This window comes from Ornithorhynchus anatinus, chromosome 15, assembly GCF_004115215.2.
Source record: "Ornithorhynchus anatinus isolate Pmale09 chromosome 15, mOrnAna1.pri.v4, whole genome shotgun sequence".
Taxonomy (NCBI): Eukaryota; Metazoa; Chordata; class Mammalia; order Monotremata; family Ornithorhynchidae; genus Ornithorhynchus; species Ornithorhynchus anatinus.
The window spans coordinates 13,309,617-13,325,489 of record NC_041742.1 but is presented as its reverse complement, the minus strand read 5'-3'; the positions used below and the strand labels follow the sequence as shown (position 1 = coordinate 13,325,489).

The 15,873-nt window shown below is 49.5% G+C and overlaps 1 protein-coding gene across 7 annotated transcripts in view; it reads left to right on the top strand.

Annotated features, from left to right (window-relative positions):
• The window catches only part of DMD (dystrophin), a 660,617-nt gene that overhangs the window by 195,165 nt on the left and 449,579 nt on the right, over window positions 1-15,873 (top strand). For 6 of the 7 annotated variants that reach the window (XM_039914164.1, XM_039914160.1, XM_039914162.1 and 3 more), the window contains exons 8-9: window positions 2,432-2,628; window positions 4,331-4,462. In XM_039914164.1, the coding sequence (XP_039770098.1) occupies window positions 2,432-2,628; window positions 4,331-4,462 (329 nt within the window). The remainder of the gene's footprint in view (window positions 1-2,431; window positions 2,629-4,330; window positions 4,463-15,873) is intronic. The other variant, XM_039914163.1, reaches the window with a different exon arrangement.

Here is a 15,873-nt window from a genome sequence, read left to right as displayed (position 1 = left end):
TCGAACTATTGGCTGAATTCTGACTCCTTCCCCTGCCGGAATGCCGTGGAGTAGCGCATAAATGCGAGACTTTGAGCTCGTTGTGGGCTGGAACGTGTCTGTTTCATTGTACTCTCCCAAGTGCATAGTACAGTTCTTTGCACTCAGTGAGCGCTCAATAAATAGGATCGGATGAATGACCGAAATGCTGGCCAGCTTCGAGTGCGGGTCGGGGAAAGATGAAGATGACCCCAGGGGCGGATGGGAAGGAGGCACACTGCAAGTGGCTGATGGACCATGGCATCATTTGCTCAATCAGTCAGCAGCATTTAATGGACATCTAATGTGGTATGGAGCTCTCTACTAGGTGCTTGAGGGGAATACCAGAAAATTAGGAGACATAGGCCCTGTCCTCAAGGATTTTATGATCTAGAAAGCCAAAGAGACGACGAGGGCAGGGGTGACGTCTGCCGGCTCTGTTAGAGTCTCCCAAGTAGTGAGTTCAGTGCTCTGCATGCACAGTGAGTGCTCAATAAATACCGGTGATCGATCGATTGATAAAGTACAGGTAGGACTAAGAAGGAAACGGAGCTTATGTGAGGCACTCTCTTATCTTTCCTTGACCGTCACACAAGAGAAAGCATCTGTTGTACGTGAGCATGACGAACATTTTGACCCTTTCCAAAGCTGGGAAGGCAGGCTGGCCTTGTAGTAGGAGGAGTATTTATTAAATGCTTACTGTTGACCAAATAATAATAATGCTGGTATTTGTTGAGCACTTCCTGTGTGCCACGCACTGTTCTAAACACTGGGTAGACACAAGGGCAATGAGGCTGTCCCCCGTGGGGCTCCCAGTCTTAATCCTCATTTTACAGATGAGGAAGCTGAGACACAGAGAAACTAAGTGACCTGCCCCAAGTCACACAGCTGACAAGTGGCGGAGCCGGGATTAGAGCCCGCGACCTCTGACTGCCAAGCCCGGGCTTTTTCCACTAAGCCCCGCTGCTTTCTAAGTGCTGCGAGAGAATACCCAGGTGGGACCCATACATGGCTCGTGGCCCTTGTGGGACTCACGATTGGAAAGAAAAAGCGGGTAGAAAGGACGGGCGGAACACGTCCATCAGAAATGATCAGTCGGTCAGGGGTATTTATTGAGCACCGTGTGCAGAATACTGTACTAAGCACTTGGGAGAGTATGGTGCAGTAGAATAGGTAAACATGTTCCCTGTCCACCAGGAGTACACAATCTAGAGGGGGAAGCAGATCTAAAGATGGAACATTAAAATCTAACGCAGATGCATGCAAGACCCAGAAACATAGCGTAGAGCGCTGTGGCTCAAGAGGAGGAGGATTTCAGGCTACTCGAGATTCAGAGCCCAAAGAAAAAAGCCTCAGGATGTTTCTCTGTTTTGGCGGAGGAGGTCCGCTTTTAGCAGGATGGCCTAGTGGATAGAACACAGGCCTGGGAGTCGGGAGGACCTAGGTTCTGATCCCAACTCCGCCACTCGTCTGCCGGGTGACCTTGAACAAATCACTTCACTCTTCTGGGCCTCAGTTACCTCATTTGTAAAACGGGGATCAGGACCGTGAGCCTCTGTGGGACGGGGACCGTGTCCAAACCTGATTAGCTCCTTTCTACCCCAGTGTTTAGTACGGTGCCTGGCACATAGTAGCCCAGAACAACTATCACGATAATTATTATCCTCGGCCCAGCGCACTCAGAGTGTTGCCCAGAGGGAAGATGCTAGATCTAGTCCCGGCTCTGCTCCTGGCCTCCTGTGAGACCTTGGACAAGTCACTTCACATTCAGATCCTCGGTTTCCTCACCTGTAAAATGGGGATTAAAGACTGTGAACTCTTGTGTGGGACCAGGGACTGTATTCGATATGATAATTTTGTGTCCACCTCGGTGCTTACTATGAAGTTTTTGATCTATGCCGTCATTATCACTGTTTTCGGTGGACAGGTTCTTTCAGTTCCGCATTGACAAAGTGCCAAAAAAGCTGAAAAAAAAATGAATACTTCCTTCAATGAAGCAGGAGGCATTTAAGGATCCTGTGCAACTCTTTCGTTATTGATGCGCTATCGTCATTAACACGCTAATTTGACTTGCCACGGGAAATAAAATGTAACGTTCTTTTTTTATTTACCTAAAAGAAGTCACTCAACCTGTGCGGTTTTGCCCTTTTGTCTTGGAAGAAGTTTAATGGAATGAAGACCACATGAATTTGAAGAGATTTCTAATTTATATTTAGAGTTTTGCTCATTGGTGTGACAATCTGAAGTTAAATTTGGAGCCGGTCTCCCTGCTCTAACTAGTCTCTGAGAGCCTCGCACCTCCAGTTGGGTGTTCATTACGTTGTCTCCTTCCCTCAAGTCTGATCCGTTCAGACCCCGCTGCCTCCCCTCGAGTCTGGAAACGTAAACTGACGCTCGCTAATGTGCTTTCCAGACGTGGCCACCGCCTATCCGGATAAGAAGTCCATCTTGATGTACGTCACCTCTCTCTTCCAAGTCTTACCCCAGCACGTAAGCCTCGAGGCCATCCGGGAAGTGGAGCGGTTGCCATGGCAGCCGGCGGAGGACACCAGCGGCGAGCGTGTCCGCTTACATCATCAGACGCATCATCAAATGCACTATTCTCGGCGGGTGAGTCCTGGGACCAGACCTCGGCTCCCCATCCACCACCCCGAACGGGACGTGTCAGAGCTGGCTCTCTCTGCATCTTGGTCAGCACGTTCCTCTTCCCCGGGGGGGATAAATCCCAGTAAGCGTCGGGGAAGATTTGGGGGGAAAGCTATCCTTCACATCCTGCCAAAGCCGGAGGGATTTTCAATCAGAGGTATTTATCCAGGGCTCACTGTGTGCCGAGCTCGGGAGAATACGGTCCAACACAGTCGGAAAACGAACTCCCTGCCCACAGGGAGCTGACGGTCTAGAGGGACCGCAGAAAAGAACCAGATTGTCGTGCTTGCGCGGAGGGCGGGCACGGCATACTCCCGAGTGGGTGGGATCATCGTTTTCGGCCGGGATCCAAGCCCCCTAGTCACGGGCCCGCCTCGACCCCATCCAAAGAATATCCCTTCCTGGCCTGAATGCAACGGGGCTGGCCAGACCCGTGGGTCAGTCCGGATCGTAGATTATTGAGGGTAAGGGGAGCCCCAGAGGTCGCGGGCTACCGAGGACGGACCTCCCCTCCAGTGGGTATGGGGAGGCCATCTTCTCCTCCTCCTACGGGACCCTTCTCTCCTCACACATGGGTGAACATTAGGCCTCCCCCGCTTTAAAGGAAGCCCTCGTCAACAGAAATCACATTCAGTAGACATCACTTCTTCACAGTGGCAGTAGACACCACTTCTTTCATAGTGGAAGAAACCCTCTGAATGAAGACATCCTTTTGATATTTTGTTTTCCCCATTTCCATCTGTCACCACTGAGGGCCCCCCAACCTTTTCCTCAATCGGCCGGCGTGGTTCAACGTCTTCCGCTGGTGGTCCACACCCCCCCCCCCCCGCCCCTCCCCCCACACCTCGGGCAGGTTCCAGGCTGGCAGCAGTGAGGGCCACGGGACGGCCCGGCCCCGGAGCCACCAGGGCCCATCTGCTCACTCTGTTTCATCTTCTGGACCCTAGAGAAGGACCCCCTGACCCGATGAGCTCTCACCTCAGGGGCCTAGTTTTGGGAAAGGTGTTGGAGTTTTCTCTTTTCTCTGTTGGCCTGGAGATGGGCCTCTTCTCCATAGCCGAGATGACATCTGCGCGGCCTGGGGGTAGAGGAATGCGGTCTCCCCGTCACCATCCCCCGTGTCAAACGTGGCAGAAGAGATCAAACGTATTTGTTTGAGCCACCGCCTGCGTGCAGAGCAGTGTTCCTACCGTTCCTGAGTCAGGTACATTCGTAGTTATTTTATTACCCACAGCGATTGAACGCTACTACTGTGCTCCATGAGATGAGTAATCAAGGGTATCTGGTTGAGATCCGGGAACAGAACACTGGTCCTACGCTCCACGTAGCTAAGAAACATCAAATAGTATTGATTGAGCACTACCTGCAGGGAGACCACCGTCTGTCTCACACTCCCCAAGATGGAGTAAATCAGTGTATCGAATGAGCGCCTACTGGGAGCGGAACAAGGACCCAACTTCCCATGGTCCAGGACCTGCCAGCATCCCTTTGCTTGGCCCCCGATATGAGCGGAGCCCTGCCCCCCTCGCATCTGGGACCCGTGCCACACACTGCGTTGGGGTCGGGGGGGGTTAGGGGTGGCCGGCGGGAACAGTGGTTCTACCCTCATTCACGGATGTGGCTAACCTCTGGTCTCCTTTCTTCCCGAAACCCTCTCTTCTCCTAGATCAACATTCAGCCTAGCACAGGAGCTCATGCGAACTTCTTCCTCCTCTCCTCAACCTCGCTTCAAAAGCTACGCCTTCACCCAGGCTGCTTATGTCACTCCAACCCACCGGAGAGCTCACACCCTCCTCAGGTCCGTCTTCTTGCCCTCCACCCCCGCCATCCCCTTCCTGGTTTGGGCTGGGAGCCCCTCTCCCCGCTTACTGCCTCTAGCTTGCCGTGCTGCAGCTAACCGGTTGGTCTGCCCTTTTCCCTCCTCAATCCACCTCTCCGGGTTCATGAGACCCTCCCCGGGCCACCCTGCAAGTAGTCCCCGCCACTTGTAGACGGCAGGGCGTCTGGACCTGCAAGGTGGGCCCGGATCCAGGGCCGGACCTGCAGCCTGTCGGCCTAGTAACCGACCGTATCTGAGTTCCACCCGACTGGGGTTCGGCCGACCCGTCGGCTTCCGAACTGCTCCGTCTCGCCCCAGGAAAGAGATGAAGGAAACGTTCTGGTTCCACTGTGTCATCTGTGAGTCCGAGAGAGGGTTTTGGAGCAAAGCACTCCTTATAAATAGACACCTCCGGTCTGCACTCATTAAAGGAAATCTTGCACGATGCCGGTAACCTGCCCAGGAGAGCCAGGGGAAGTCACTGAATCCCATATTTTTGGATCTGACCCCATTTAAGGTGGCCAGTGCCAACTTGACTGGAACGGTGGTCAGAGCCCTCGGGGTCCGGTGAGCTGGGAGGGGGGCCCGGTTCCCTGACATGGATCTATAGAAAGAACTTGTTCGCCCTGCCTAGGCAGACCGGGACTTGAACGATCAGGCATTTGATAGGCCACCTTTCCCACCCAGAACTTGAAAGCCCAGGCGGGACACTCTGCCTAGTGCCCGACCTCGTGGCCTAGTGAAAAAAGATAACAGTGTATGCGCCAGTGCGTAGAGCGTGGGGCTTGGGAATCAGAAGGACGTCGGTTTTCAATCACAACTCCATCACTTGGGGCAAGTCACTTCACTTCTCTATGCCTCAGTTATCTCATCTGCAAAATGGGGCTTCGAACTATGTGGTCCACGTGGGATATGGACTGTGTCCAACCTGATGAGCTTGTATCTACCCCAGCGTTTAGAACAATGCCTGGCACATAGTAAGTGCTTAAACTCCATAAAAAAAACCTAAAAAGCCAGAGGAATTTCAACCCCAGCTCCCACCTCTCTCTCTCTCTCTCTCTCTCCTCTCTTCTGAGCGGCAGAGCCAGAGTACAGAGACGGGCAGACTCAGCGGGTGATAGCAAGCGGGTGGGTGGCGGTGACTCGAATTGTCAGTGGGGGCGCTTCCCCCAGAGCCCAACCCCACCTAGGTGTCACGGGAAGTGGAGGGCTGAAGCAGCCAGGAGTCGGGTTGACCGCTGGCATTGGATTTGGCAGCCTAGTGTGCCTCCTTGCGGAGGACTAGCCTAGCCGGGTCGTAAGGTCAGCTGGCTGGCGAGGACGGCGGAGGTCACAGCGGCTCCTGAGCCGCCGATCCGGCGATCAGATGCGGGCCTGTGATATTCCGGCGCGGAATTGGCATAGTGCTGCTGTCCATCGGGCATGAATCGATCAATCACCGGTATCTTATTGAGCACTTACTATGTGCAGAGCAATCTGCTGAGTGCTTGGGAGAGTACAAGACAACAGAAAGCAGGCACCGTTGCCTGCCCTAAATGAATTTACAGACTAGAGGGATTAGATGGGCATCTCACCACATGCAGAGCCCCTGGGGCCCATTTGCTCTGTGCCCTTTCCTGCCCCCTTCCACCCCCTGCTCAGCTGCGAGGTAGCATTAGTGTGTCTGCAGAGGCATGGCAGGATATATTCCTGGGCCTGACTCCACTCTGTGGTCCGATCCTCTCCTCCTCCTTCCCTGCCTAATCCCACCTTTTGGTTGCTCTCTCCCTCCCTCTCACCCTCTTCTGCCCCTTACCCCCCACTCTCTCCACCTCCCCTCCCTCCCTCTCCTGTAAATATGTTCAAAACTGCAAGGGTGTACTGGCGCCCGACATTTTCACGATGACAGAACGATTCAGGATTAGAAGAAGTGCGAGTGTGTGCGGTAAAAATACTGTCAGTGAACTTTAATAATAATGATAAATGTTACCTGTTAGGCACTTATTAGATGTCAAATACTGTTCTAAGCACTGGGGTAGTTAAAAGTAAATCGGGTTGGACACAGTCTCAATCCCCATTTTACTGAGTCCCGGAGAAGTTACGTGACTTGAGTAAGGTCACGCGGCAGACGCGTGGTTGAGCGGGGACTGGAGCCCGGTTCCTCTGACTCCCCAAGCCCGTGCTCTCCTCCACCAAACCGCCCTGTTTCCCTAATTATTCAAGGAAGGAAGGGTCTGTCCTTTGAATGACAAAATTACCATGAAGTAACATGGCAAAGCGGATAGAGGAAGGGCCCGGGAGCCAGAAGGAACTGGGTTCTAATGCCGGCTTTGTCATGATGTCTGCTGTGTGACCTTTGGCAAGTCACTTGACTTCTCTGGAATTAAGTTACCTTATCTTTAAAAATGGGGATTAAGACTGTGAGTTCCGTGTCGTGTCAGTACCGTGCCTGGGACACGGTAAGCATTTAAAAAATACCATAAAAAGAGTAGGCAAAGGAATTACAATGTCAAGATTGATCACCTTTCATCATTCACTTTCAGGAAGACAATGTATCTCACACACATGTGTGCATATAACCCGAATGAAGAAAATTGTCCTTTTACGTATTTCTAAATTTCAGGATTTACGACGCCTTGGGAGAAATCTATGTGCAATAAGTGTAGATAGGCCACATGTGACATTCCTTTACGATGAAAATTTCACTAAATGTTGACTAGATTTCTTTGGTATTACCGGTTAATTAAAAATATTTTACCTTCATAAAACAAGTCCCAAGGAAAATGTATGCAGGGAGATTAGCATTGTAAAACAGGACTTTAATTAGAGACTTACCCTATCGGGTCAGATGACTGAAGTCTATCTAAAGTCGATCCCAATTACCTCCTTTCTGTTTGGGGGTTGCTTTTTTATGAAAACGACCTGTTAATAATTTGAGCCGTTTAAAAGGATTTTTGGTAGCTGGTCTTATTTGGAGGGGCGGCGTGGAGGGAGGGGCCGTGGTGGGGTGCATGTGAGACATCTGTGTGTTATCCTTTGTATCTCTATCTCTATTTACCAATTCCTGTCTCTCTATTTACCAATTCCCATCTTAGCCTTTGTGTCTTTCTCCTTCCCTATGTAGATTCCCTCCTTCTGTCTCTGTAGGTTTTTTTGCATACTCAAGAAGACCTACAGCGCTCTCTTGTTAAAGAGTTTTGGATTCAGCTGTCTTTGTGCCAGAGTTATATCTGCATTAGCTGAAGTCAAGCCTCTGACTGCCTCCTAAACATTTTCTTTGGTAGAAGATTGTCAGTCAATCAGTCAATCAGATCGATTGAGCGCTTACCGTGTTCTTATTGTACTAAAGGCTCGGGAGAGCACTGTTAGAACAGACACATTCCCTGTAGACCCTGAGCTCGTTGTGGACAGGGAATATTATCTCTTTGTAGGTGTTTTAGTCCTCTCCCGGGAGCCTAGTACAGTGCTTGGCACACAGTAAGCGCTCAAGATATGTGATTGAATGAATGAATGAATTCCCTGCCCACAGTAGATTGGAATTTACGACTTCTTCTAAATTTTGTTGGGTCTTTGATAGCTTCCAGCTAGTTACTTTATGGTAATCTCCGACTCCCAGATAATAGAGCAATCCAAATCATTTCCAACAGTTAGTCATTGACCATCAGGCTACATGACTTCTGAGTCGGACCAGTGGTTCAGTCTACGCAGTGTTCCTCTTCTTTTAGCAACAGTAACTACAGGATGCTCAGAAGAATGGTGTTAATGGTTGCCACTCTTTGACATGTATCCGCTTGTTTAGGGTTGTTTTCCTCACTGTAAATCCTCAAAGTCCCCACATTTCTCTTTAATAAGCCTTTGGGGGCCTTCCATGGCACGTTTTTATTTAATGGTATCTGTTAAGCACTTACTATGTGGCAGGCACTGAGTTGAGCACTGGGGTATAGACAAGCGAATCAGGTTGGACACCGTCCATGTCTCAGGTGGGGCTCACAGTCATAGTCCCCCCTTCTGCAGTTGAGCTAACTGAGACATAGAGAAATGAAGTGACTTGCTCAAGGTCACGCAGTAAAGTGGCAGAGCTGGGATTCTAACACAAGCCTTTCCGACTTCAAGCGCTCTATCCATGCTGCTTCTGTGGCACTTCTGTCCGTATCCTTATCACTCTGCCATTTCCCCTCTCTTTAATTCATTTTACTATATCTGTCTCCTTCTGTAGACTGTCACTTCCTTATGCCTCTGTGCCTCAGTTACCTCATCTGTAAAATGGGGATTAAGACTGTGAGCCCCTTGTGGGACAACCTGATTCCCCTGTGTCTACCCCAGCGCTTAGAACAGTGCTCTGCACCTAGTAAGTGCTTAACAGATACCAACATTATTATTATTATTATTATTATTATTATGGCTGAGGAACATGTCTACCCACTGTGAGCGCTCAATAAATGCCACTGATCATATGGTGAAGTACTTTGTACTGCACACCGTGCGTATCTAACATATGCATCCATAGCGCGTTCTAATTTGCAGCACCTTACCTAAAAGGTGGTAACACTTGAGAAATTGGAAGGCAATTTAAGGCTTGTTTCATCCCAAGCGCCTTAGTAACAGTGCTCTGCACATAGTAAGCGCTCAATAAATACTATTGAATGAAAGGCAATTTTCATCTTTCTCCGTAGCAAGCGCTCAACATTAACACTTTCAGATCTAACACCCGAGTTAGAGTACGGTCATTTTTCTTCTCGGTTAATTAAATGGATAAATTGTATAGATTTTCTCATATTTTCATGAAGATAAACGTGAATTGAGTACAAAAGGAAACATCATCACGTATATAGATGAGGATCATGTTATTTTCATACGGTGTGTTTCCACTAAATAAAGGGCCGTTTTGGAATGTACGGTCACCTCTTTGAAGAACCGGTCAAGCCCTCTAATGAGCTCTTATGTAATTCGGTCGTTCATTGCCATCATATTTATTGAACAGTTACTCTGTGCAAAGCACTATACTAAGCGCTTGGAGAGCGCAGTGTAACAACAAGCATTTGATATAGGTATTTTTGTTGAATATAAATTCGCTCTAGTTAGTCCTAAATGCAGGATGCCTTGTTGCACAGTAAGAAGCGGTTGCAGAAGTGAAATAATTCTGTTTTTTTTTTTGAAAGTCAGGTACATGGATTTTATTTTGGCGTAGGTAGAACAATTATTCATATCTGGTAACTAGAATATTTCAAGCAAACCGTTTTTCTCAACATTTGGGACACGTTGAGAAAGTTGAAAAGTCTATTCCTCTCTTGCAAGTTAATAGTGTTGTTCTGATGTGGGTGTGTGTAAAGTGCAGGGCGTGCGGAACTGAATCTCACTAAACCAGTGCTCCACAGGCTTGGCAAACCGATGCCAAGGGGAGCTGCTGCTTTTCCTCCTCTGATAAGGTTTCCTGAATATTTACAATTCAGATGTGGGAGCCTGAGAAGTCCTCATCTGATTTGTTCAACGGTAACATTGCTTTTCTACCGCTTGGGGAATGAGGGCGAGAAACGGTCGCAGCCCCATTTTCCTTCTCCCCAGTTCCAACTTCGATCCCAGGCCTTTCCCAACCGATGTTGGTTTCTCGGAGTGAGAATTTTAGGACTCCCGAGTTGCTATCTGATAACCTCGTCCTACTCATCCGTCCCGCCCGACTCCAACACCATCCTTCCTCCCTCTTTTCTGCATCCTATTTTCACCATCTGTCACATCCATCCTCCTTCATCCCTCGCCCACCTCTACATCCCTCCACTGTCCTCCACATCCTTCCACCATCTTCCACACCCCTTCACCATCCTCCACAGCCCCCCCTCCCCGCCCCGAACCTTTCACATCCCTCCACTGTCCTCCCCATCTCCCCACCGCCTTCATTCATTCATTCAGTAGCATTTATTGAGCACCTACTGTGTGCAGAGCTTGGAAAGTATAATTCGGCAGCAAATAGAGACAATCCCTGCCCAACACCGGCCTCACAGTCTAGAAGACGGGCTCACAGTCCCTCTACCATCCTCCACATCTCTCCTGCACCCTCCACATCCCTCCACCGTAAAGAACCCGGGCTTGGGAGTCAGAGTTCATTGGTTCAAATCCCGGCTCCGCCACTTGTCAGCTGTGTGACTTTGGGCAAGTCGCTTCACTTCTCTGTGCCTCAGTTACCCCATCTGTAAAATGAGGATTAAGACTGTGAGCCCCACGGGGGACAACCTGATCACCTTGTATCCTCCCCAGCGCTTAGAACAGTGCTTTGCACATAGTAGGCGCTTAACAAATACCATCATCATCACACCCCTCTACCATCTTCCACATCCTCCACCACCCTCCCATCCCCAGAGCCTGTACTAAGCGTTTGGGAGAGTGCAGCGCAACCGTGTAACAGACACATTCCTTGCCCACAACGAGCTTACAGTCTACGTGGGGAGAAAGTCGTTAATGGAAGTAAAGAGAAGCAGCGTGGCTCGGTGGAGAGAGCACGGGCTTGGGAGTCAGAGGTGATGGGTTCGAATCCCAGCTCTCCCACTTGTCAGCTGTGTGACTCTGGACAAGTCACTTAACTTCTCTGGGCCTCAGTTCCCTCATCTGTAAAAATGGGGATTAAGACTGTGAGCCCCACGTGGGACAACCTGATGACCCTGTATCTCCCCAAGCACTTAGAACAGTGCTCCGCACATAGTAAGCCCTTAACAAATACCAACATTATTGGGAAGCAGCGTGGCTCAGTGGAAAGAGCCTGGGCTTCGGAGTCAGAGGTCATGGGTTCGACTCCCGGCTCGGCCACTCGTCAGCTGTGCGACTGTGGGCGAGTCACTTCACTTCTCTGTGCCTCAGTTACCTCATCTGTAAAAGGGGGATTAACTGTGAGCCTCACGTAGGATGACCTGATTACCCTGTATCTCCCCCAGCGCTTAGAACAGTGCTCTGCACATAGTAAGGCTTAACAAATACCAACATTATTATTATTATTTTTATTAAGTAAATGAATGACAGACAGGGACATGAATGCTGTGTGACTGAGGGAAGTGTGAATAAAGGGAGCAGATCAGGGCGATGCAGAAGGGAGTGGGAAAAGAGGAAATGAGGGCTTAGGGAAGGCGTCTTGGAGGAGATGTGCCTTGAATAATCAATTCATAGGTTCTCAGTAGTTGGTGAGTGTACTTGACTTAAGTGCTGGGAAATTAGTCGGGGAAGGCTAGTTGGAGGAGATGGGATTTTAGGACAGACTTGTACATGTGGACTGGGCCGATGATGCTACAGGGAAAAAACCTTTGCAGAAATGATTGTACGTAAAACTACATGCTCACCCCCTCACCCCATCTACTCATTACTCCCCGATACCCACATACATCCACTCTTGTGCACATTCCATAAGCTTGGCCCATCTACTCTCCCCAGAAATGTGGGGAAAGATTTTTCCTTTGCTACAGTGCAGCTGGATAGCGGGCAGTCAGATAGATTTTCCAGAGTGTGACGCTGGATTCACTTTTTTGGAGTGTGAACTAGCTCCTATCCCAGAGCACTGTCTGTCTCCCACGGTCTAGCGCCACGTCACCAGTGACAGAACCAGAGCAGTGATTTCATCCCTGCCCTGGGCTAAGTGGACGTTTGTAGCGGGCCAGTGAGAAGGAGACTGTCGTGGACGCATCTCCATCCAAGGTCATCTCCTCCTCCCCTCTTCAGCATTTCCCGTGGTACTACGGCAATCGGTCCTTCAGACCGAGGCAGAAATGGGAAAATGCTGTTTGGAAGGTTGCTCTAGTTAACGAGTCTTTACATCACGGAGTGCTTAGAGGAACTTCAAAGCCCAAGAATTTAAATAAGTAAATCCCATAGTTTGCATTATTATCGAAATTGTTATTTTCATCTCACAGATGGCTGACCCTCCACTGTGTTTCCAGGGATTTACGATCCACACAAGATGGTATAATTAACTAAGAGTAAAATGGTTCTCTAAAGCTCGATGGGTTATTTTAAAATGGGAATGGGAGAGCCTTCCCTAGGTCGCCCTAATGTATGATTTCACATTTTCTAAATGGATTTTCCGCTCTGCACTCTTTATTAGTAAATCAATAATTACAGTGCCATCATTTAGCATGATAATATATTTTTTCTTTGAGTGCCACGAGGTCGTGTGGTGGATGACACGTGTTTGGAATTGACAGGGGTTGTCCGATGACCCAAGACCCAAGGACTTGCATATAACCTAGATTTGAAATTCAGTGTCTCCGATGGTAGGGTATGTTCTGCTGTTGGCTAGTGGAAGAACAGGGAATCGGGGATCTGAGAGACGTGGGTTCTTTCATTGCTTCCAGGCGTAGAGCCATCCAGCCTCTTCTTTTCCAACAGACAGTTATTCTCCCCACCTTCAAAGCCTTGTTGAAGTCACGTCTCCTCCAAGGGGCCCTCCTCTCCCACTCCCTTCTCCGGCTCCCCGATTTACGCGGGGGCCACAGGACCGACGCCCCCGGAACCCGGAGAGTTTCCCATCCTGGCCAGCCCCGGCTGCCGAGGGGGGCCGGTCCCGAGGGCGTGGGCTGTCGGGGTCACTCCGGCGGAGCGGAGCGGCCTAGTGGATAGAGCACGGGCCTGGGGAGTCAGAAGGATCCGATCCCGGCTCTGCCCCTTTTCTGCGGGGTGACCTTGGGGCAACTCCTGACTTCTCTGGGCCTCGGTTCGGTACCCTCCCTGCCCCGAGCCAAGTGGAGGTGCCTGGCACACGGTAAGTGCTTACCAGATACCATTAAACAGATGAAAACAAACAGGGGAGAGGGGTGTGGGGCAGTTGACTTCCAAGTAGTTAGGTGGTGAAAGCTGGCTCTCGGTTGTTCCAAAAAACCTGCAGTGGGTAGACCGTCTCTCCCGCTCGGACACATAGCAGCTGCAGAGCGCGCTGACTGGCCTCAAGTATTCCCTGAATTCAAACGCCCCTCCCCCTGCCCCAGTAAAGGGCTTCTATTGTGATGAGCCACTGGTTCTTTGGAGTGGAGGCCACGTGGACGCCACAGGCAAGTCGGATTGTAGAGTGAATTAATGGTCCATCTGGCTTGGGGATGGCTCCCTCCTCTAACACTGCAGCGAATGTGCAAATGCGGGACAACGTTCCTGCCGTTTCCCACCGCTCCCAGCCGATTCTGGGAGAGGAGACAAAAATCATTAGTAATAATAATAGTAAAAATGGTATCTGTTAAGCGCTTACTATATGCCAGGCGTTAAACTAAGTGCTGGGATAGAAACAAGATCATCAGGTTGGAAACGGTCCCTGACCTACATAGGTCTGAAGTCCCATTTTAAAGATGAGGACGCTGAGGCGCAGGGAGGTGAAGTGACTCGGCCGAGGTCACACAGCGGATAAGTGGCGGAGCCGGGATTAGAACCCAGAAGAAAAGAAGGATTGGTAAAGGAACTGGTACTTGCTTGCAAATACAGTGGAGATGGGTGGGCCTTCCTTCTGTGGGGGGCAGAACAGAGGGGAGCAGGAAAGGGAGAAACAGCGTAAGGGGAAAAAGCAGTGAGATAAGGCAGGCAACCCGACAGAATGAAAGAGAATCAAGAGGCAGGTGAGAGCAACTGACGAGAGAACCAGACAGAAGTGAGAGGAAAAGAGAGAAAATATCAGATGCAAACCCAGGAGCAGTGTGGCCTGGTGATCGAGCTCACGCCTGAGAGCCCAAAATGAACCTGAGTTCAAATCCCAGCTCCGCCACTTGTCCGCACGTGACCGTGAGCCAGTCACCTCACTTCTCTGGGCCTCAGTTCCCTCATGGGACATGGGACACGGACTTGTTTCTACTCCAAGTCTTAGTACAGTGCCTGGCACGTAGTAAGCATTTAACAAATACCATTCAAGAAAGAAAAAAAAATCCAAGGTTCCTGGAAAAACTATCCCACAGAGGTAAGTTAGGGCATTCTACCATTTCATTCATTTTATTCATTCACTTGTATTTATTGAGCTCTTCCCTTGTGCAAAACACTGCACTAAGTGCTTGGGAGACTAGAATACAAGAAAACTTTTTTTTAGGTGGGTGACTGTTTTCTGGAATCGTCAGGCGTTTCATTCTTCCGTTCTCTACTTGTTTCCTTTGAGTCAGAAAATTTGCTCTGCATTTGGCTAACAGTAGCTATCTACCGGTCCCAGAGTTGTTATTTAGTTTGGGTTTCAGCCTTTGAAGAGCATTCAAATCATACTGCCAATATACTATTGCCCCATTTTCTCTATTCCCTGCTTGAGTAACCAAGTAGAGAGGAAATCCGTTTGGAATGACCGATGATTAATTCTGGCAAATGTCTCTGGATACTCTTATCAGTTGGAAGTGTCTCTATAGGAGAAGCAGCGTGGCTCAGTGGAAAGAGCACGGGCTTTGGAGTCAGGGCTCATGAGTTCGAATGCCAGCTCTGCCACTCGTCGGCTGTGTGACTGTGGGCGAGTCACTTCATTCTCTGTGCCTCAGTTCCTCATCTGTAAAATGGGGGATGAGACTGTGAGCCCCACGTGGGAGCGACCTGATTCCCCTATGTCTACCCCAGCGCTTAGAACGGTGCTCGGCACATAGTAAGCGCTTAACAAATACCAACATTATTAATCTCAAGGGGGTGAAAAAGCTTTTTTTTTTACTTCCAGATTCCATTTCTAAAATCACTCTCCAACTCAGTTCCACAGCTTAGGAAACTGACATACGGTAGTAGGCCCCTTCGGAGCATTCTGTTCAGTTGGGCTTTAAAGAATCACCAAACTCTAGCGAAATTTTGGAAATCTCTCTGAGTGTGAGCCGGCGAATTTCTAACACCGTTTTCAGCTCTTTAGTGTGTCATATTTTAACTGATGGTAGGACTTCAGATATTTCAACAGGTATTGTTTTGTGACAATGGTACACCTCAGGTCTCGGGCTTAAACCCCGGCGACATAGGCGGCGGAATTGACGTTAGTGTTAATGGCTTGTGTCGTGCTGCTCTCACTCTCTCCTGTCTCCCACTCGTGTTTCTGCTGGAGCGCCAAGTTCCACGAGCAAAAAGGTGGGCAGAGGCGCAGCCCATAGTGAAGGGTTTTGACCTGCTGGGGCCCATCTAGGGCCGGTGTGATCCCAGCTCGGGGCCGATGCTCTCAGTAGACGATCATATTTATTGAGCACTTCCTATGTGCGGAGCACTGTACTAAGCACTTGGGAGAGTACAGTAGGACAAGAAACAGACACATTCCCTTCCCTGTCTATAACAAGCTTACAGTCTAGAAGATTCCATTACCCAGAAGGCAGCTGCCTCTATAGTCTCATTAATAACGGTAACTGTGGTGATGGTGATTTAAGCCCTTAAAATCTGCTAAGCTCTTTACTAAACATGGGCGTAAATACAAGATCATCAGAATGGACGTATTCCCAGTCTAAATAAATCGGACCAGAGTT